The sequence below is a fragment of the Galeopterus variegatus genome, unplaced genomic scaffold (genome assembly GCF_000696425.1).
Source record: "Galeopterus variegatus unplaced genomic scaffold, G_variegatus-3.0.2 Scaffold25, whole genome shotgun sequence".
In the NCBI taxonomy this organism is placed as follows: Eukaryota; Metazoa; Chordata; class Mammalia; order Dermoptera; family Cynocephalidae; genus Galeopterus; species Galeopterus variegatus.
The window spans coordinates 739,658-762,696 of NW_007726136.1; the positions used below are offsets into that span (position 1 = coordinate 739,658).

At 45.4% G+C, this 23,039-nt stretch overlaps 3 protein-coding genes across 3 annotated transcripts in view; 2 read left to right on the forward strand and 1 right to left on the reverse strand.

Annotated features, from left to right (window-relative positions):
* The window catches only part of ANKFY1 (ankyrin repeat and FYVE domain containing 1), a 78,145-nt gene extending 75,554 nt beyond the window's left edge, over nt 1–2,591 (forward strand). Inside the window, exon 25 of the mRNA XM_008568732.1 lies at nt 814–2,591. The gene's annotated coding sequence lies outside the window, so the exon portion shown is untranslated. The remainder of the gene's footprint in view (nt 1–813) is intronic.
* Nucleotides 2,588–16,110, reverse strand: LOC103587245 (neuferricin). Its single transcript, XM_008568708.1, has 4 exons — nt 15,820–16,110; nt 11,040–11,180; nt 6,889–7,075; nt 2,588–4,410 (listed from the first exon to the last, which is right to left on the reverse strand). The coding sequence occupies exons 1-4, from the start codon at nt 16,067–16,069 to the stop codon at nt 4,194–4,196; spliced, it is 795 nt and encodes a 264-aa protein (XP_008566930.1). The 5' UTR covers nt 16,070–16,110; the 3' UTR covers nt 2,588–4,193.
* A 351-nt stretch (nt 16,111–16,461) lies between these two features.
* ZZEF1 (zinc finger, ZZ-type with EF-hand domain 1) overlaps nt 16,462–23,039 on the forward strand; it is a 112,747-nt gene continuing 106,169 nt past the window's right edge. Inside the window, exon 1 of the mRNA XM_008568744.1 lies at nt 16,462–16,929. Within this exon, the coding sequence (XP_008566966.1) occupies nt 16,576–16,929 (354 nt within the window). The 5' untranslated portion in view covers nt 16,462–16,575. The remainder of the gene's footprint in view (nt 16,930–23,039) is intronic.

The window sequence follows — 23,039 nt, forward strand, 5'->3', positions numbered from 1 at the left end:
CATATTTAAATAGAAACTTCTACCACTGCTTTAAAAAAAAAAAACAAAACTCTGAGATGAACAATATGTGTCACACAGTCATACTTAGAGATTAACAATCTCAATCACACATACTGATTTTTCCAGACTTTTAATAACCACTACATTTGTTCGCATTAATGAAGTATGGATATATGTGTAAAAGGGACTACTTATTTTTTTGCAGCAGACTGTTTTGTTTCTTTTTTGAATAGTGGTATGTCCTCTATGTTGCTGTAGACTTATACATCTGTTGCCTAAATATGTGTGTAAAATGAGCTGAAAAACCAGAGTGCTACTTTTTAAAAATATTTCTGTGATTTATAAGATATGCAAGTATATGCTTTCTATGTTAATATGAGCTTGTTGTGCACAATGTTTAAAAAAAAATTAATTAGAAGTGTTCCCCTGTCCCCCAGTCTGTGACATATTTCATATAGAATTTTTATAGAAAAACTCAACTAGTCTTGGCAAACACTTGACCATATGAATCATGTGGTCACTTTCCGTTTTCTGTTGCCCAAAAAAGGCCACAAGGAAGTAGAGCTTAGTTAGGTAGCTTGGTTTTTTAATTAGAAAGTAAGATAATTATGGTTCAAAGATGAATTTAGGTGGTCAGTACATATATACTTGTTCTTTTAATGTTCTTAGTGGAGGGTGGAGGATAGGATGAGTCTGATTGTTCTGCCTTTGCCCCAACATACCAGTTTCAATAACAATCTCGCCTATAATTACACTTAAAAATCTTAAGATCATGTTTAAATTATGTTGATGCAAGCTTCTGTTTCTTTACAGAGTCCAGGGATAGCAGTGGTACTGACCAGCCATGGATTGGGGGAACATATTTTGAGTTCTGCATTGGCTTCAGGTGCATTCATGTAGATTTAGAAAAAGCATCTTTCCACAGTCTTAGGAAATCTCCCTGACCATGCTGATGCTCACTGGGTTGAATTCAGCAGGTTCCTTGAGTAGCAGCTGCCCCAGTGGGACTCCAACATACACTGCCCTGGCTGGGACTAGATAGGTCTGAATCACTTTTGTGCCCTCCACTCTGTCAAGACTTGACTACAAAACTGCCTAGCTGTTCTTGTTAAATTTTAAACAGTAGCTTAAGTACTAGTAGCAAAATCTTAATTATTTTATTCATTCAGAAGGTTGCCAATAGTGAATGAGTAGAGCAGGAAGAATAAACTTTACTGGAACATAATTTGCTGCATCAGTCAACATTGTTATGCTGAATTAGCTTTTTAACTGCCTCTTGCTCATTGCCAGATTTATTATACAGTATATTCTTGACCGTCTTTTTCTTTTTTTTAAGAGAAAGGTACAAACCACATGCTATATATAAATGGAATAACAAACTAATTTGCTGTGATCCTCTAACACAGAAATTTCCCACAAATTTAAGTGCCTACACTTAGGACTTTTTAATTTTCAGTTATCTTTTTAGTGGTGTCTCATTGAATGCTATATTAGAACATGTGTTCCATTTGGAGTTTTGTGCCTGTGCACTGTCAATCCCAGTTACCAGTTTAGTCAAGGCTGGATTAAATTGCTCGATTCACCTGCCACATTCTCTCCAAGGAGTGGGGTCCACGTGACCTTCAGTCCTCTACCTCAGAGCCCTTAATCATTTCTGACCACCCTATTTAGCTTCCTCACTTTTCTCCCTGAATGGGTCCCTGTAAGAAACTCAGTGTGCATGTGGTTTCACCACTCTCCCCAACTCATGTCCCACACTTGTCATGTTGAACTGTTCGTTACTGCACTAATCTTGTCCAGGGGTGAGGAGTGGAGGAAAAGTCTTGGGAGGGAGTAGAGCCCTGACCTCCATCTAGGTTTCCTTTATCTGGAGAGAAAGAACACTCTGAGCTATGTAACGCTTAGACCTAAAAGGTACCCAGCAAACAAGTAAGTGTAACGCTTCCATGACAGAAACACTTGCTTCCCTCAGGACAAGCCCCAGAACAACTACCAGAAGCACCAAAGTTCCCCACTCCCAGCTGGAGAAAGGAGGAAGCTGAGGGGAAACAACTTGCCAAAGGGATTTGGAAGCTACATTCTTGCTTTGTGGAAGCAGTTTAGTGAAGAGCTGTTTGACAAGATATAAACTAAACACTTAAATTCCCAGAACTTGTAGATGCCTTAAAGACTTTCTTTGGAAGATCATTGCCTGTACAGTTCCTTTTTTGTGTGGCATAAATAATATATTAACCTGTTACAACTGATGGCATTGGTTTTCTGTAGTTAGGGAGTCTGGAGTTGAGATTGCTTAATTAATACCTGCCCTTTTTTGGCAGATGTGTGGAGTTGGCTGTTACCATGACATACCTGTGTGATACTAAGGGGAAGGGCGGTAGCTGGGCAGGCACTGCAGGCACACATTGGGTTGATCCCCTTGGCTTCTAAACCATTTGGGGTTGTGCTCAGTGTATGATGATGGCATCATAAAGGACCATGGCGCTTATCAGCATTGTTTCTTTGGAGTCTGTGTAATAGAATGTATTTTTCAAATACTGATATTTGCATTTTCTGTAACAATTCCTTATAATAAAATGAAGTAAAATTGTGCATTTAAAGTGGGAACTTTAATAAGACATTTGTAGTTACTTCTGGTGCAGAAGTATCCGTAAGCATTGAAAACAAATTTACAAAAAAAACAACTCCTGACGTGAATAAATTTCTTTAACAGCTACCTTCTAAGAAAGTTTGAATTCTAACATTTTTCAGAAACATACCATTGATGGCATTTAAAATAGTAGCTATTTTAGGTATAGTAAGCAGCTGCCTGAATTTGCTGTGCTCCTGGCCCAGACTTCAGCTCATGGCGACGTGTGATCACAGATGCAGTCTCAGTCACGCGACCCCATGAAGTTTTCCAAAGGACTCTGGAAGTTCCCTCTGACTCCATTATTTAGGAGCAACTCAAGAGGATCCACCCATCGTGAGCTTTCTGCAGGCCGAGGTTTGAAGGGAAGACTGGCATTGTGGGCTTCAGAAAGTACTAAGGAAGGTTCAGGGGCCTGCAAATTAAAATCTAGTGATCTATAAAGCCCCTATACAAATCTAGAAGTCACCTGGCCCTCACACTTTCCTTACCTGTCTTCCATTTCGCTTACCCTAGTCGAGACCAGTTGTGGTAACAGATCTCACTGTATGGTGGCTTTTCTCATGGTTAATAGGCACTGTTAAGTGCTTCCTCGTAACCATCCCAGGTCCTCCTAAGCCATCCTGGATGTGGCCACTGCTAACCACTGTCACTGGTTATGATCTATGTAGTGCAAACAGTAACCAAGTACACATCAACTTTCACATATTTTTGCCCAGCCTGGGAAGATCTCTGTTTTAGTTCTTCTTTGTCATTGATTAGTTGATAGTACTAGGCAAGTTTCATAATTTCTGTGCCTTAGTTTCCCTATCTATAAAATGGCGGTGACGGTTGTCCTTCCTAGCTCACAGGGTTGCCTGGAGGAAGGTGACAGTATGTCGTCCTTATCCACGTACAGATTCTGGTGTACCACCCCAGGGATCTTCTGGTGAGGGCTAATGGCAGCAATGTCTGTCCCCACTTGAAGGAGTCTGGGGGCTCTGGCAGTAGGAAGTGTCCTCAAGGGTGGGGTTTAGCCCAAGGTCATCTTTCTCCTCTAAGGAATACCCACTGATTTCTGAGCAGGCACCGTGCCAACCTGTCCATATGGCCTTTCAAAGCACAGCTTTTCCTAGAGCATAGCAAGCAAGGGGTGGGGGCAGTGGTCTGACATACGTCTTCATTGTGTAGTCATGCAGTGGCTGAGCTGTGGCCAAAACATCTCACAGTCCATGGAAAGGAAGCTATTGGAGTTCAGAGAATTGTCCTTGTTTGTCCAGTTATTTTTGAGTTGTCATAGACTTGTGCCCATTAATACCTGAGAGGTCTGAAGGAAGATGGCAAGTGGATTTAAAGGAATTGTAGTTAAAAACAGGCTGACCAGAACTAGGCAGGCTGCCAAGCTCTCCCTCGGTCACCAAAATGATGAGTTCATGGTGAGCAGGGCATGAGGCACATTTGCAGAGTATGGCCAGAGTACTTCCAGGCCTGCCTGTTTCGGGCCAGGAGCCATACTAGGACATGAGTGCCAAGGGCCTATTCAAGTTCTAGGCAGGGTTTTCTGTGTGTTAACACACAGGGCACCAGCTTAGCGTGGGAAGGAACATGTGATGGCTAGAGGTGGACAGCCTGGGTATTCTCCCAAGTTAGGGTGGTCCAAGTCCCCACGATTCCTGTGTGTAGGGCTGTCCGGTGTCTGGTCACTAGGAGGGCCAGTTGTTCTCACACACACGCAGTGTGGCTCCTTGGCTCCTGGCTTATACAGCTTCCTGGGGACACCAATCCAGTCTCTGCTCACACCTCCGCTAAGGATATAAGAAAAGAGAGCTTAAAAGCGTGAACTCATGAGTCTCTTCAAAAAGGGGAAAGAAGTCATGAGCCAGGCTTTATAAAAAGTAGAAGCCATTCTCCTTCTCATCTCTGCTCTCCCAAGGAAGCTTTCTGCAGCATTTGGTCCCTGAGCCTTCATGCTCCCTCCTGACTTCCTCAGCTTCCTCTGCACAGTGCCAGCGCCACCTCCTCAGGCCAGGGGCAGAGTCCATGGTTCCTTTCATTGTGTTCCCCGCCCCCTGCCCTGTCCCTTTCTAGGAAGCAGCACCACTTCCCTGCATTGGTGGCAACAGCTGCAAAAGGGTTTCTCTCACTGGCCTGTGAGCTTCTCAGAAGCGGTGTCTGGGTCTAATTCTCTTCTCCCCTCCCCCGCTACATCCCAGCACAGGGCTGTGTCTTGATCTTAGGGCCTGGGGCACTTGGGGGCGGGGGGAGCGGTTGGCAGCTGAGGCTACAAGCCATTTGGGGCCCATCAGGCCTTGTCCAGCTGGGTCAGCTTTCTCTGGGTCTTGTCCCCTACATAGGTCCAGTCCTTAATGTTACCAAAGGATTCAGAGATGGAGGATGCAGCTCTGGCCCAACATAGCCTGAGCAACCTCCTGTCCTGAGCAGAGGGCCCTAACTTAGTGTACTGAGTTCAGTCTTGTGGACTCCCAGGCCTTGCAAAAGAAAACTAGTTTCTTGGAATTGATGCCTCATAAAGGTTCCTGTGTCAGGGAGCAGGATCATTTGTTGTCAGAGAAACTGCCACCCAGTTAGAAACCATCCCACTTGTAGCTTACCCAAGAAAAAGGCTGTCAGGGCACTAAAATGCCTCCCTCTCTCCTTCCATCCATCCAGCCATCCATGCCAACATCAGTGATCCTTACTCTACACTTGGTCCCTCCCTGCCTACAAAGCTCATTCCTCCCAGTCTAATGGGTGATATACACGTGAGCAGAAGACAAGAAATTGGGCTGAGGCACAGGGACGGGACCCCTAAATTCCTTGAGGGTGGCACTGCAAGGGCTTTTGGAGGAAGGCAGAGCCTAGGCAACTCAGTCATGAGAGCAAGAAGGGATTCGTCAGACAGGAGGGCTGGGCGAGACGGAGGCAGGCTCTCCAAGGGAGCAAAATCCAGCATCTACATGCACACAGCCCTCCTGTACCCTCCTATGGAGGACGAGTGCTCTCTGAAGCCTCCTGCATTCAGGCTGAAGTGGGCAGGCCAGATTCTCAAAGTCCCCATTTTCTTCAGACACGATGACCCTGGAGAAGCTGTGTCTCTCTGAAACTGGTGGTCAGGAAAGAAGGGGTTTCCTTCCTGCTCCCTTTGCCTCTGCTCCCCTGAATTAAGGCTTGGAGGAGATGTGATGAATATGGTGGCTGGGCCTGAGAAAGCTGGTGGCTTTGACTGCTTGTTCTTGCCCACATAATGAATCAGCCTCAAGTAGAGCAACAAGGTATGGCTCTCTCTGTGGAAGAGGGTGCGTCTGCACAGCTTAGTACCTCAGTGACAGCAGAGACTTCCCTGTCCCTCCTCAATGAGAGCAGGGTCTTTGAGACCCTTGAGGCTGGGGAAGTTTGTCCAGTTTCTGGCTTCCTTTTTCCCCTTACTAGAGCTAAAGGAGATTTGAGGGACTCAAAGTTTAAGTCCAGGCTGGCCTGATGATTAAAGCAGGAAAAGTTTTCTCCAGTTTCTTAAAGCAACCTGGAATAATCCTTGCAGTATCACTTCTTTTTTTTTTTTTTTTAAAGATGACCGGTAAGGGGATCTTAACCCTTGGCTTGGTGTTGTCAGCACCACGCTCAGCCAGTGAGCGAACCAGCCATCCCTATATGGGATCCGAACCCGGGGCCTTGGTGTTATCAGCACCGCACTCTCCCGAGTGAGCCACGGGCTGGCCCTTGCAGTATCACTTCTAATCTGGCTCACCTTACTTTATTCTTACAGGAAAGGACTTTTCCATCTAGCCCACACTTACTGGAATTACTCAGAATTTGTGGTGTTTTTTAAGAGAGCACCTCAGGACATCTCTGACTGCGTGGTCCTCCCTCCACCTCCCCGTCCCTTTCTCCTCTGGGCAGCAATGATTCGTGCTGACAAATAGGAAACTGAGGCCTGTGGATGGCTGTACAGGCCAAAAGCAAGCAAGGAGTAGTACTTGTGCCTTCTCGTCCCCAGGCTAGAGTTTCTTCAGCACGGTCTCTGGGGGGATTTGGTGGTGGTGGGGAAGGATGCCCAGGTCTCAAGTCCAAATCTCAACCTTAATATTCAGTTTTCTGGAGTGAGGTCCCACCACCAGTAACTTTTTAAATTCCCCAGAAGATCTAATATGCAGCCCAAGTTGAGAATCACTATCACAGAGCAGGTGTATTTTGAAAAAGTTCCTCTGGGTTACCATGGATTCACTGAACAATGCAGACAGGATTTGGGAGAGACATAGAAAGGAGCAGAAGAGAAGCCTGTTTACCTCTTTGAAGAACACCAGAATCGGCTGCCCTTGGTTGAGCTCCACTCAGAATTGCATGGTGGAAACTTCTGCTTCTCTTTCAGTTCCTGTTTATTTGCCTCCAAGCCTTTGGTGATCATGGCATCTACCTGGGTCAGTTCTGGGGTAGGCAGCCCATCCTCTCCGTAGAACCTTCCTATCACCCTTCCTGTGGTGACAGGAAAGCTGATGTCAGAGTAACAGTGGGAGTGAGGTATGAGCAGATGTTTAGGTTCTCAAGCAGTTGTAGCCAGGCTCAAGTTTCCAGGGTTTCTTAACTTCAGGGCTTTACAGTAGTCTGCTGGGTGCTCATTTATGAAGCATTCGTATTGGAGGGGCTTCTGGTGCCTTCTATCCCAGCCTCTCTCAACATCCTTCAAGACCCAAGATAAAAGCATCCCTGCTCTAGTGGAGAGTCCCGTAGTAGAGAAATTATCCAATTGTTCTCACTTCCAGACATGGGTTACCTGAGGGTGGAACCGTGTGTGATTTATTTATCAAATCTCCACAGTGCTTGGTTTTCAAAAAATGATGAATGAATGGCTTATTGGCTAACATTTTTGTGGCTAAATTCTTCCCAACATCAAATTATTTTGTCTTATATAACTATAAATAAGTCACTTATTGAGCATTTACTCAGTATCAGGCACTATGCTAGCACTTTACCAATATTTTTAAAATCCTTGTAACAAACTTATGAGAGAGAAATCATTGTTCCCATATTCATAGGAGAGACCGGAAGATCCAATAAGGTGGGGACGTCTGTGAAGCTAACCATGGTTCTGGCTCCAGGCCCATGCTCTCCCAACACCGCTCTCTTCTGGCTCAGTTCTTCAGTGGACATAAGTGAGTGGAAACTGGTTTACATTTAAAATGTCTGTCAGAATTTGTAAAAGTCTAAGCTTTGGCAGCAGCCAGCAAGTAGTCCATCAGCCTATAGACCAGAAACAAAAAGGGATCAGTTTTCCTTGGGTGCAGGGAACTAACGTATCCAAGTCCTGAGGTGCAAACGGCCTTCACAGGCAGCACCCGCACAGGGCCAGAGCAGCAGCAGGAAGCACTTACGTGAGGTTTGACCAAGGATGAGTACAGCGTACACTTGCCCCCAGCTGTGTAGTTCCAACCACTGCAGTCCCTGAGAACTGACTTGAACTTAGATTCCTATGTCATGTACGTTCAGCATGTCCAAGAGTCAGTTCATACTCTCAAGTCCAACTCCCTTCCCTGACTTTCCAAGATCTAATTGTCACCTCTGGCCTCAGTCATCTGGATTAGGAGCCTTGGATCTCTCCTCCTCCTCCATATCCAAATGTATGCCTCCCTCTGCTCATGTCTAATCCATTAGCAAATCTTGTCAGTCCTGCCTCTAAAATAGAACCTGACTCTGTCCATTCCTTTCCATTTCCATTGCTACCATCCTAATCCAAACCATGGACTGTGACAACAGCCTCCTAACTGGTCTTTCTGCTTCAGCTCATGCCTTCCCACAAGAAGTATGGATGTTTCCTACAAAGCAGCTGGGGTGATCTTTTAAACACTTCTGTACCTGATTGAAATCCTCCGATGGCTTTCTAAAGCAGGTGGACAAAATACAAACTTCTTATCTAGGTCTCTTAGGCTCTGCAACCGTTTGACTTGTTTCTTCTTCAGCGCCTTGTTAAGCCACTTCCTCCCTCTTTTACTGCAGGCTCCAGCACACTGATTTCCTTTCTGTTCCTTGACCAGCCTTCACTGCCTCACCCCTCAGGCACTTACTTCTCTTCCCTCAGCCTGGAACACTTTTCCAAGGTCTCAGCTTAACTGCCATCTCCTTCATGAGGCCTCCCCTGACCGTCTGCTCTGAAAGTGCCACCCCCCCACCCCCCCGCCAAACACGCAACACATCACAGTTTTATTCATAGCCCTATCTGGAGTTGTCTGATCTGTTTACTTGTTTATGATACGTCTGTCCCCACAGTGAGGCCCTGCACTCAGTAAAGCTTAGCACAAAACATTTGTTTTAAATACTTCTTAGATGAATAAATGAAAGAATCAGGGCCCTAGTCACAGACCTGCATTCTATGAGTTGGCCTGGCACAGAACTTTCCACTACAGAGAGGCTCTGTATTATATGGTGAAAAGCCTGTCTTGGTGACTTTCAGACATGAGACCCAAAAAGAGGAGAGTAGGAGTAGAGGCAACAGAGAAAGAATTCTAGTAGCTGGATCATGAGAATGGTAGTCACCACTGGCTGAGTCTCCAAGCCAAATCTGTATCCAGAGCATAACAAAAGCCATTTCCTTTTACTTGAGGCCTGGCCATATGGCTACCAAGATGGCATCCTGATGATCTTTACCTCAGTGTGCACCCTTACAATAAACCTTCATCCCCCGATGTGTCCCAAGGGTTTCTAGTGACCTGAAAGAGACCAACACACTCCCTATCCTACAGAATGAGCTAACAGAGGGCAGAAACGGTACTCAACTCATCCCTGATTCCCATGAGGAATAGAACTTAACTGTAGTCTTCAAATATATTCTGACTTTAACTAAAATCCTTCTGAGGCATTTTTGACCACGTGCCCCACCTTGAACAACCAGCTCATGCCCAACACATTACATATTCAGATGAGACTAGTTTACTTGTCTCACCAAACACATCAGGAATACTTCTAGTTTGCTCCCCAAATATCAGTACGAAGTTTTTGGTCCAGCATCCTTTCTCCATCACAGGACTCCATTCTTTCTCTTTTGTGTTGGGTTCTCTTTTCTTTATTAACCCAGCAATGTTTCAACCTTGGTGTGGCAATCTCATGGGGAAAAGGAAGAACCAAGCCCTATGAAGCGCAGATGGATAGAAGTCAGTTTATTCGATGGCAGACATGGTTGTGGTCTCAGGAATGATCTGGAGCAGACTGAGGAAAAACAATGAAGGGCATGCCCCAGGTTGGGATGACGAAGGCCAATAATGGATGGGGTGGGCAGTGGAGATAGAAAGGCACAGACTTCAGATGTTATGAAAAAGCCTTGACCAATTGGATGTGAAGGCAGCAGAGGAGTTAGTAAAAATGCTAGGGTTCTCAGAAAAGGGAACCCAATCAGTAATGACAGAAGCAGACATTCAGAGGCATTAGGAGCAGAGAAAAAACTTGTAATTTAGACCTGTTCCAATAGTGAAGTGACACTGGGATTCCTCAGGAAGTTAGCCGTGTCCAAGTGGGGCTCCAGTGAGAGGTGGAGCTGCAGATAGATGAAATAAAGGGCTCCAACCATCCCAGCTTTAAGTGCTTGCAAAGCAATCTAGTGTTTAGTGTCTTTACCATTGCCTAAGGACTCTGTTAGGTGTCTTCCATGTAAGAGGTGAGTTCCCTCATTATAACCAGTGTAGGGCAGTGCCCTAACTGATGGCTTTACCAAATGTTTGATTAGCATAACTTCCACCTGGGAGACAGTTCATTCAGATTGTTTATCTCCTCAAAGGGCAAAATAAAAAGGAATTTGTCACAACACACAAATTTAGGCTCCAAGCATTCCTCATTGTGTGCTGAAGTCAGATGCATGGAACACAGTGAGAAAGGGAAGCTGCCCTCCTAGAGCTGGTTGTTCAAGGATGATACAGGTAAGCACTGGCTTTGGGGCAACTGAGGGCAAAGCAAACGGCTTGGCAATCCTCTCCCAAGTTAAGAGTGAGGGAAACAGGGCTGGCCGGTTAGCTCATTCTGTAAGGCGTGGTGCAGATAACACTAAGGTCAAGGGTTTGGATCTCCTTAAAGGCCAGCTGCCAAGAACAAACAAACAAAAAGGAGTGAGGGAAACAGGTGCCCCATCCATCTCCTCCTATGGTTTACTGCCACACTAACAACCAGAGTTTTTATTTTTATCATTTATTTATTTATTTTTTAATTTCTTGGAACACTTCATGAATTTGTGTCATCCTTGTGCAGGGGCCATGTTAATCTTCTCTGTATTGTTCCGATTTTAGTATTATGTGGGGCCAAAGCGAGCACACAACCAGAGTTTAAAGTGAAAGATCCAAGGCTATTTTTCAGATTTTAACCTTCAGCCCAATCCCTAAAGAATCCCAGCCCCTTTAAAAAAAAACAATGCAAGACAACCGAATGAAGTCAATGGAAAAATGACCTGTGAATTACATACCAACAGATACATAATTCTTCTCGTAGAATGAAAGCCAATTTTGAAGTGTTAACAACTCAGAGAATGACAAGTCGGATACATCATCCACAAGGCCTGCTTCAGAGTAGTCCCCGGTCACAAATGCTCTAGATGCGTCTCGGCCTGCAGGGGAGAAGTTTCCAACAAATTAAGTTGTAAATCACTATCAACTCAAGAATCTGAAAATCATCTCCTGACGATCCCCATTCCCCACCCCCGAGGGAAATGTGATCCTCCTCCTTCTCTGTAACAAAGGCTCCTGAACCTTGGACACACATTTCTTTGGCATTTGTCACATTCTTTCATTTACTTTCAGCAACATTTAACACAGCTGACCACCTCCTTTGGCTTCCATGACACTACACTCCTGTTTTTCCTCCTACCTCTCTAGCTCCTCATTGTCTACCAGCCTCAGGGATCAATTTATTGTCCACCACCTCTGTTCTGTCCACACCCTCTCACTTCACAGTCTCATCCACTCCTGTGGTTTCAAATCCCACCTCTATGCCCCAAATCGCCAAATCTATATCTTTAGCTCAGACTTCTCCTGAGCACTTGACCTGTATATCCAACTGTCTACTCAACATCACTTAGATGTATTACAGACATCATAAATGCAAAATGTCCAAACCAAACTAATGGTCATCAGTACCGCCAGCCTCAGGAAACCTGTGTCCTCTCTAGTATTCCCTATGTCAGTAAATGTCAACCAGTTACACAATACAGGAATGCAGTCCTTGGCACTTCCTTCATCCCTCACATCCAATCAGTCAGCAAGTCCTATACTTTCTCCCTAAATAGTTTTTTTTCTTTTTTTTCTTCCCAGGGAGGTTGGGGAGATGGCTGGTCAGTACAGGGATTGAACTCTGGACACTGGTATTACCATTACCTCACGCTAACCAATTGAGCTAACTGGTCAACCCCTAAATAGTTCTTGTATCAGTCTACCTGTCTCCACTTACCACTAAGTAAGCCCAGGCTGCCATCATCTCTCATCTGAACTATTACAGTAGACCCCTAGTCGGTCTCCCCCCATTCATTCTTGCCCCATTAATCTATTCTTCATATAATATTTAGACTGGTATTTTAAAAACAGATTTATCATGTCATGCCCTGGCCTAAAAATCCTCCATGTTTTCCCTTTGCCCTGTAACAAATTCCTTCAGATGTCATTCAGTGCCCTGCACCAGCTGCCACCAACCTTGCCTTGCCACATTGTTTGCTGTGCTCCTTTTCACTCTCTCCTCCTCCCCCACTAGGTTAATTGTTTGTGTGATATCTATTTAATGTCTGTCTTTTCTACTGTAAGTTTTATCAGGGAAAAGAACACACCAAACATTTAATATTAATTCCCCAGTGCCTGCTACAGTGCTTGATCTTTAGTAAATTCCCAATACTGAGTGAATGAAATCTACACATTTACAGCCAACTAATTTTCTTTTTTTTTTTTTTTTGTCTTTTTGTCTTTTTTCCGTGTCCGGCAACGGATCGCAACCCTCAGTGTTGCCCCCGTACCGGACCGGGGACCGGCGACGGGATCGCAAGCCTCGGCGTTGCTCCCGCGCCTCGCTCAGCCAGTGAGCGGGAGCCGGTCCGTACGTGGGATCCGAACCCTCGGACGGGAGCGCTGCCGCGCTTCCCAAGCGGCGCACTATCCAGTGCGCCACCGGGCCGGCCCCTACAGCCAACTAATTTTCAATAAGGGTGCCAAGATAATTCAATGAGGCAAGAATAGTCTTTTCAACAAATGGTACTGGGACAACTGAATAGCCACATGCAAAAGAATAAATTGGACTCCTGCCTCACACCATATACAAAAATGAACTCCAAATAGATTAATGACCTAAGTGTATCAGCTAAAACTATAAAACTCTTACAAGAAAACATAGCTGCAAATCTTTGTGACCTTGGGTTGAGCAATGGTTCCTTTTTCTTTTTTTTTTCTTTTGGTGGCTGATTGGTACCAGGATCCAAACCCTTGAGCAGTGATTTCTTAGAATATTAAAAGCACAAACAGCCAAAGAAAAAATTGATAAATAGGACTTGATCAAAATTTAAAATATTTGCATATCAAAAAATATGATCAAGAAAGTGAAAAGAGGGGGCCGGCCCAGTGGCGCACTGGATAGTGCGCCGCTTAGGAGGCGTGGCAGCGCTGCCGCCCGAGGGTTCGGATCCCACATACAGACCGGCTCCCGCTCACTGGTTGAGCGAGGCGTGGGAGCAACACCGAGGTTTGCAATCCCGTTGCCGGTCCCTGGTCCGGTACGGGGGCAACACTGAGGGTTGCGATCCGTTGCCGGACGCGGAAAAAGACAAAAAAAAAAAAAAGAAAGTGAAAAGAGGGGGCCGGCCCAGTGGCGCACTGGATAGTGCGCCGCTTAGGAGGCGTGGCAGCGCTGCCGCCCGAGGGTTCGGATCCCACATACAGACCGGCTCCCGCTCACTGGTTGAGCGAGGCGTGGGAGCAACACCGAGGTTTGCAATCCCGTTGCCGGTCCCTGGTCCGGTACGGGGGCAACACTGAGGGTTGCGATCCGTTGCCGGACACGGAAAAAGACAAAAAAAAAAAAAAAGAAAGTGAAAAGAGGGCTGGCCAGTTAGCTCAGTTTGTTAGAGCATGGCCTTGTAACTCCAAGGTCAAGGGTTTGGTTCCCCATACTGGCCAGCTGCAAAACAATAACAAAAACAAAAAAACAAAAACAAAAAAACTTTACAAAATGGGAGAAAATATTTGCAAATCACATATTTAATTAGTGTCTAGTACCCGTAATATATGAAGAACACTTACGACTCAATAAAAAAACAACTCAGTTAAAAAATGGACAAAGGATTTGAATAGACATTCCTCCAAAGAAGAAGTCAACAAGCATATGAAAAGATGCTCAACATCATTAGGCATTAGGCAAATGCAAATAATCAAAACTACAATGAGACCACTTCAAACCCACTAGCGTGACTATAATAAAAAAGACATTAACAAGTTTTGGTGAGAATGTAGAGAATCTAGAACTCTAATACATTCATGGTGGGAATGTACAATGGTTCAGCCACTTTAGAAAACGATTTGGCAGTTTCTCAAAAAGTTGATTATAGTTACTGTATGACCCAGCAATTCCACTCCTAGGTATATACACCAGAGAACTGAAAACATATGTTCACACAAAAACTTATACACAAATGTTTATCACAGCATTATTTATAATAGGCAAAAAGTAAAAACAACCCCAAAGTCCATCAACTGATAAAGAGAGAAAATGTGGTATATTTATACAATGGAAGATTATTTAGCCATAAAAAGTGGTGCAGCATTGATACATGCTGATACACTATGGATGAACCTTGAAAACATCATGCTAAGTGAAAGAAGCCAGTCACAAAAGGGCCACATGTATGATTTTATTTATATGAAATGCCGGGAATAGGCAAAGCTATAGAATAGAACGTAGACAGTGGTTGCCAGGGGTTGGGGGTAGGAGGGGATGGGGACTGATTGCTAGTAGACATGCAGTTTCTTTGTCGGGTGATGAAAACGTTCTGGAATTAGATAGTGGTGATGTTTGTAGAAGTTTCTGACTATATTAAAAACCACTGAATTGTATACTTTAAAAGGGCAGATTTTATATTATGTGAATTATATCTCAAAAAAAAAATATTGACTGAATGAACAAGTGAACATATCTGCTTCCCTACTGGACCATGTGGGCAGTGGGACCATGTTATTGACCTCTCTGGTTCCTCAGCACCTGGCATAAGGAGGGACACATGGTAATGGTCAATAAAAGAACGTTGAATGGCACCCGGCACACAGGAACTCGGACAGTAGAGCACATTGCAAAAGAAAAATCACCCCAGAAATGAAAAGTTTTAGGCCCACATTTGTGCATACATCCATGACAGCTGCCATCAGCATGTGGCAGGACAGTGCACCAAAAAGTGCCCTCAACTGGGAGGTACAAAAAACGATTCCAGTCCCAGCTACGTTTCTAACTGACGGTGTAGCCCTGAGTAAGTCCTTTCCCCTGCTGCACTGTGTGAGGAGATTGGCAAGACTTACTGGAATTAATTCCTTCTCTGTTAGTGTTTCTATTTCTTCTTTTTTTTTAAGATGACCGGTAAGGGGATCTTAACCCTTCACTTGGTGTTGTCAGCACCACGCTCACCCAGTGAGCAAACCGGCCATCCCTACATAGGGATCCAAACCCATGGCCTTGGTGTTGTCAGCACCGCACTCTCCCGAGTGAGCCACGGGCCGGCCCTAACTGGACCTCTTTCCTGTGTCCAACCTCATTATCTTTTTTAAGAAGGGCAGTTAAGTGCATCTATACTACAAGCAAGAACGACTCAAACCAAATATACTATTTTTAGGGGATTAGATTGGGGTCGACTGAAGAGATGGACTTAGTAGGGGAGCTGTGCGGGCATGAACAGGGTCTCATTCATCTCTACGCCCTGAGAGCCTCGCAGAAGTCTGGTAAGCAGGTATCCCCAGGCTTCAGACGGTGGATAATGTCACTAACAAGAGCAGCAGATATGTTTCTCGAACACAAGTCACACAGAACGGTGAGGAATGACAGGGAGGGTAATAGCTGGCCGTGGTCCCGCCCGAGCCAGAGACCAGAAGGATGGTGCAGCTGGGTCCCGCCCGCCGCGCCGGTCTGATGAATGGAGAGGTGGGGAAAGAGCGGGAAGCATATGAATAAATGAATGAAGGACGTGCGGGCGGCGGAGGAGGAAAAGGAGTGAGCAGCCCAGCTGATACCTGCGAAGCCGCTATAGTGGGCCCCAGGCTCGTAGTGCCTCCGGCCAGAGGACACATCGTAGACGCGGCCGAGCAACGCCAAGTAGAGGCCAGGATCCCCTGGGCCGCCGCGATAGCGGGCCAGCTCCTCGGGTATGAAAAGGCGAAAGCCAGCGCGGAGACCCCACCAGCCCATCAGCCGTGCTGCCAGCACCGCCGCCGCCGCTACTGCCAGGCCCAGCAAGAGCCCGAGTCTGCAGAGCTGCAGCATTTAGCCGCACCCACGCCTCACTCCCGCAGCTAAGATGGAGGAGACGCCGGCCGTGACGTCACCAGCGCGACTCTCTCTCCCTCGCTCTCTCAAAGTCTTTCGTGAAAAGCTCACTCCCTGACCGCGACTCTTTCTCGTGCTTTTTCAGCACAGCCTGTGATGCCGAGAAAGGGGAGCAGCCGCGAAAGGCCTTGGTCGGCTGGCTGTGTGCCCCCAACAAAGATGGCGGCAGAGGAGGCTGTGAGATGACGTAGAGGTTATGACAGACGCGCCTCTTGGAAATCGGGGTTCCACCCTTTGCTGCGGCTGTCCTAGCCTAGCTGTCGTGAGCTGGTAGAGTCCGCTTGATGGTGCCCTTGCGACAGCGTCCTCACTTGACAGCCAGGAAGCCGGAAGTCTCCCCGTCCCCCTCTCTGTCCCCGCCTGCCGGGTGCTGTCGGAGGTTGACAGGTCGAGGCGGGGAGGCGGCGGCGGCGGCAGAGCCGGGCGCCCAAGACGGAGGCAGCATGGGGAACGCTCCGAGTCACAGCAGTGAAGACGAAGCGGCAGTCCCCGGAGGCGAGGGCTGGGGCTCGCACCAGGACTGGGCCGCGGACTCGGGCACGACCCCCGGCCCGGGCCCCGCGGCGCCGGCGCTGCCTCCCGCCGCGGCGCTGCTGGAACCAGCCCGGCTGCGAGAGGCGGCCGCTGCGTTGCGGCCCGCACCGCCCTGCGAATCGCTGGTGTCGAGGCACCACGGCGCGCTGTTGCGCTGGCTGGAAGAGCGGCTGGGCCGCGGCGAGGAGTCTGTCACCCTGGAGCAGTTCCGGGAGCTGCTGGAGGCTCGTGGCGCCGGCTGCTCGGGCGAGCAGTTCGAGGAGGTCAGGGGCGGCTGACGACGGCGGGGCGGGGGCAGGGCGGTAGCCCCGAGGGCGAGAAGAGGTGGACGGTTGCTTTGGAGAGGCCAGGCAGGAACCCATAGGGTCCGCAGGTTCTTAGAATGGGAGCATGGGACCCAGCCTGGTCACTCTGGGCGCTTGCTCAGTCTCTCTTTAACCTTTTTTAGAAGTGTGGAAAGCCCAGACTAGGTCGTCCTTGCTCTGAAGAGCTGGACAAGCCCCGATGTCTGTGCAAGTTGTTGTAGTGCGGACATTTGTGCACTTGACTGACGCTGGATCAGCTGTTCTCTGGAGCTTCTTTAGGCTCCAGAACAGTTTAAAAGAAAGGTGTAAGGATCAAGGAAGTGGCAGTGAAAAACATTCTGTTTTATTGGTCTGTGCAGGTTTTTGCAGAGCATCTTCCGAATCCAGTGTGGGCGCCTAATAAATGTGGAAGAACAGTAATATGTACTGGAAAGACATTCTAAAAGCCAGTCTCACGATGCAAAACTTGCTTTTTCAAAATACACATTTGTTTTTAGATCCTTAAAGAACCATATCGTAGACTCAAACCCTCACAGGACCCAAAACTGATAGGCAAATACCAGGTTTTCTGTGAATACTTGTAATTACATAATTTTTTACATAATCACTAACATCATCACTACTAAGTCACTAACAGAGCAAATTGATTTGGCAACAAAATATTTTCCTTGGAAGAGATCTTAGGAATTTTCTGTACTGAACATTTCGTTTAGAATTGAGAAGAGACTGATCCAGGGTCACCCAATGAATCACTGGCAAAACAGACCATCACTCAGATCTGTTGATGGCTTATTAATTTTTATTGTTTCAGTGGCTGGCCAGTAAGGGGATCTGAACTCTTTACCTTGGTGTTAAAACACTGTGCTCTAACCAACTGAGCTAACCGGCCAGTCTGATTTTTTTTTTAAGCATCCCACTACCTCCTTCCTGGGATCCTATTTCTTTAACTCCACAATGTTATGACAAAAAGGTGCTTAATTAGTGAAACTGAGTAAGCCATGTAGAATCTTCAGTATCAGTGATGAGTACGTGAATAAAGCAGTAAACCAGCGGGTACTTGTAATGCCATTAAAAGGTTTTGTTCTCTTTAAAACTAGAGGCTTTTGAAATATTTTAAGAATGTTTACCTGTACATGGCCAGAATTCACATAATGTAGTTCGTATGTTTATGTTTGCCCTTAAAAAATATCTTTAAGGCATCCTTATTCTTAAAAATATTGTTAATATTAGTCAGTGAAAGGTCTCTTTTTTTTTTTAACCCAAGAATACACGTGATACTTTCATTCCAGTACCTATATGTATCATAAGAACATGAAGTGGTGGAAGAAAGATTCGTGCAGATCTCCTCAAGGAGTTGGCACATTTCTGATTTGTCTAAAGGTGAATGGAGAGAAACAATATTTACACTGTGAGAGTGTCTGACAGGGCTAGAACTTGACAGAGCTGTAAACTGGAGTTTACAGAAGTCCCTTTATATAAGGCCAAGAAATCCTCGAGGCGTGGTCTAGAAATCACTCAAGGGCTGTGGCATTATACATTCATTCATTGAGCAAATATTTGTTGTGCATGAAGTATGTGCCAATCACTTGGATGACATAGCAAGTGGACAAGGCAGATTCTTGCTCTTAAAGAGTATGTAGTGTGGTGGAAGAGACAAATATTAACCCAGTAATTATAGGTGTGGTGAATGTTATCCAAGGGAAAGTGTAAGGAGTAAATAACGAGTGAATTTAGCCTCATCTAGGGAGTCAAGCAAGACTTACCTGAAAAAAATCAACATTTCAGCCCATATTTGAAGGGTGAAAAAGACAAGGAACAGGAGGTGGTAGCAGTGTTTCAGGCAGAGGGAATTGCATGCACAAAAGTCCAAAGTCCAGAGAATGGAGAATCTCGAAGAAGTCTGGTATGGTCTATTAGAGTTAGACAAAACTGCTTTGAGGGACAGAAAACCCAGTGTATCAGTGGTTTAAATAAAAAGGGAGCTGCTTTCTTTCTTTTTTTTTTTGCTGGCCAGTAGAGGGATCCAAGAAACTGCTTTCTTGTGTTAAAGTCCAGGTAGGCAGTTCACGACTGATATGGCAGTTTCGTAATCATCAGGGACCTGACTTCATCCATCTTATTATGCTGTCATCTTCCACAGACACCTTCTACTTAGTGATCCAATTGATTCCTCCTGCTGTCACTTTCCACATTCCAACAAGCAGGAAAGAGAAAAGAGGAGAGGGCCACACGCCTTCTCTTAAGGGCATAGCTTACATCCCATTGGCCCAGACTTAGTCACAGGGCCACACTTAGCTGCAAGAGATGCTGGGAAAGATCCTTCATAGCCATATATTCAGCTAAATCAGGATTTAATTACAGAAGAAAAGGAGAGCAAATATTGGGTTACAGTAAGAAGTCCTTCACTTAAATGGCTAGATCATAGAATGCTGTGTGGGCTGGCCGGTTAGCTCAGTTGGTTAGAGCGAGGTGTTATAACACCAAGGTCAAAGATTCGGATCCCTGTACCAGCCAGCCACCCCACTACCCCCACCCCCAAAACAAAACATAGAGTGCTGTGGGTGAGGCTTAGCCAAGGTGTAAAAACCTGATTGCAATAATCTTAACCATGGTTGTCTTGTGTATAAATAAGTATTAGCCATGCATTTGATTCTGTGCTTTAGCAATAAGTCTGTCCTTAGACGTGAATAAGTATATACTTCTGTGTATACTTACACAATGCTACATTGTTAATTCTACATCTAAGATTCTGAAAATGTATCGTGATATTTTAATAAAAGTTTAAGGGTTTTTGTCAAATAATAATAAAATAACAACTAAAATGTCAAGTTGTTTCCCTTCATTCATTTTTCTAGGAGCTAGCGTGGTAGAGCAGGTTATCATTGGTGTACATGATTTTTATTATCATGCTAAGAGTTTCCAAGTGCTACATGTTTGTTCTTTGGCTTCCTTATTTATGTTACCATCCATGTCCACCCAGGTGTCTTGCCTTCACGTTCTCGTGAACTTAGTTGCTTGAGATGGTGTCATAAAGACGTTCTTGGAGTTGTACCATGGACCCAAGTCTGAAATGTTCCCATTTTATAGTACAGCACACCTTTTCTCATGATAGGTGTGGTTCAGGAGAAGGACGCTTTGGTTTGCTCACAGGGAGCAATATTTAGTTGACTTCTATATAGAAGAGAAATAGAGTTAAAATTAAATTCTTATTTGACATCAGAGATTAGCGATTAAATATTTGTGCTCTTAATATGGTATTAAATTAGATATTTGTGCTCTTACACTTCTAGAAAATCATGTAGGCTCTAGGGCAGAAAAAAGTTGTAGCACAGGATGACAGCAGATGGCTTTAAGGTGAGAGTTAATATGAATAGGTCTTATTTTATTAATTTGCCATATTAGCTTTGGTGCCTACTTTGTGAAATTCATTGTGTTGTAAACTCTGAGGGAAGGGCCATTTTGATTCATCTCTGTTCATCATCTTAGCACATCCCTGGCTCATGGCCAGTGCTCGGTGTTTCCCCCATAGTGCCCTCGGAGATTTAGCCGGCTGAAGAAGATGCAGTTCTCACACTCCAACCTCATATTCATATTTCATACTCAGTCTGCAACTTTTTAATAATAAGATGTTTCTTGACATTGGAGGAAATGGTTCAATATAGTTTTAGTGAAAACTTACAAAGGTTCTTAGTCACTGTTGGGTTTAGAGGAAATTTGGAGAAAAGCCCTAATGCCCATGTCAAAAATATTAATCAACTAATTTAGAGTGGCGTTGAGCCCAAGAACTGTGCAAATAGAATTGTGCAGATGTAATTCTATGCCCTGTTAAGACAGAGTGTGAGAGATATGTATTTGCACCATATGGTTGCAGCAGACTACAAGCATTGCTTACCCTCAGCTTGAACCTTTGGCTCCTCACTGCCTGAAGGACCAAATGCGTATTCCTCTGATGGATAGGAACTCCCAGGCTAGCCTATCTCACTCTCTTACCTCATCTGCCTCTGCCGCCTGCACAAGCCATGTACTAGCCAGTGGTATGCCTGCCTTGTCCTGTGTGTGGACCTTGCTTCTCTCAGTTCTTCAAGATTCCCCACCTTGGCAGCATCACCTGGTCAGCACCAAGCTTTCCTGTGGCATGATTCAGGTGGCTTCTCTATAAATGGTGTTTTCAACCTTACCCCTGAGGCTTCGGTTACCTGCTCTGTACAGGTCATTTGGCACTTAGAGCACATGGTCTGGCCTTGTTTGGCAACTAGGCTATGAGGTCCCCTCACCTACCTGCTGGTACTGCTACTGCACACAGGAAGCCATTGGTAAGTGATGGGCCATTGATGCTGATGAGGCAGTGCAGAAGAGAAAGATCCAGGGTGAATTAGAGGTTATTTTGGCCTTGTGTGTCTTGTTGTGTGGAAGATGATGATATTGGCTTCTTTGGAGAAATTCATAGTCCCAGAGAGCTATGGGGGAACTGTTTTGCCTTTCCCTGATTTCTAAAATACTGCCTTCCTCTCAAACTTCAGTGGCTCCTCATTTCCTTCAGAATCATATCCGAACACTGGACTAATATTTAGGTCCTTATACCTTTCCACCCTTGCCTCCCAGTGCCTTTTAACCAGCCATATACATCCCCCATATATGTGGGAATTTTGTCCTTTGCTCCCTTTCTCCCCACATCAACTCTTTGCTCTATCCTAAGCCCTCTTCATTTTCTTTTTTTTTTTTTAAAAGATGACTGGTAAGGGGATCTTAACCCTTGACTTGGTGTTGTCAGCACCACGCTCACCCAGTGAGCTAACCGGCCATCCCTATATGGGATCCGAACCTGTGGCCTTGGTGTTATCAGCACCACACTCTCCCGAGTGAGCCACGGGCCGGCCTGTAAGCCCTCTTCATTTTCAAGGACCACAGAGAAGCACTTAACAGTAGCATGGAATTTGAGAAAGATTTCACCAAACCAAGGCTTGAGATGCTGGAAGAATTTGCCTAGCAAAGGAAGAAAGGGATAGTTCAATTGAAAGGCACAGCATGTGCAAATATATTGAGGTGAAACAGAGCATGGCAAATTTTGGGAATGATACTTCTTTGGCACCTAGTCTAGAGTCTGAGCTGGCTGTGACCTTAATAATCATTGCATGTAACCTGTCTCTTCTCTACCCTCATAAATGGATTACTTCCATAATGTCCTGGACAGGTGTGTAGTTAGCCTGTTAACAGTATCAGCAAGTTTGCTGCTTTATAAATCTGCCCATTCCACTGTTCTTTTTTGCATTGAGTTGAGAATTGGGCCTGGAGCCAATTTGCTTGTGGGCAAATCCTCCACCATTCTCAAAACAGGTGACCTTGTTCACCTTACTTGACCACTCTGTGTCTCAGTTGCCTCACCCGTAAAATGAGTATCTACCTTATATAATTGTTATGGGGATTAAATGAGTTAGTTCTTATAAAGCACCTAGGACGGTGCCTGGCACATGCTAAATGCTCAGTAGATGTTGTAATTGGTGTTTTTTTTTCCTATTGTTGTATCAGCTCTCAGATCATTTACTCCTGCCACTGCGTGACAGCCCTTTATTTAGACAAGGAATGTGAGACAGTCTTATGGATGAGTAAACTGAGGCCTTCCTTAAATGGATCGGTGACCTACCCAGTCAACCAGTGGCAGAAATGGGAGCAAATCCAGATTTTTTTGACTTCTCCTGGAGTATGTTTCTCTCAGGTTGAAGCAGCGTGCAGCTTTCATATTTAATCCAATGCATTGCATTCTGCTTGGTCTAAGCCCACAATTCTGGTTTGTGATGATTTTGGTATCCATTGTCATGTATGCAATGTGGTCTTGATCCCAGTAGAGGTTAAAGAGGTTAAACAGAAATGGGTGAGGGTCTGAGCCCTGTCTCATGCTGCCCTCAGGCCAAGGCAAATGGATGGAAATCTGTAGTCAGCCAGCCTACTTTTCTGTCTCTTGTCTGTAAGGGAGATGGATACAGCTTTCTAACTAGATTTTAATAACAGTTCTTTGCAGTTTACTAGGCATCATCTTGTTTATGATCCTTTGGATCCTTACAACAGGCTGT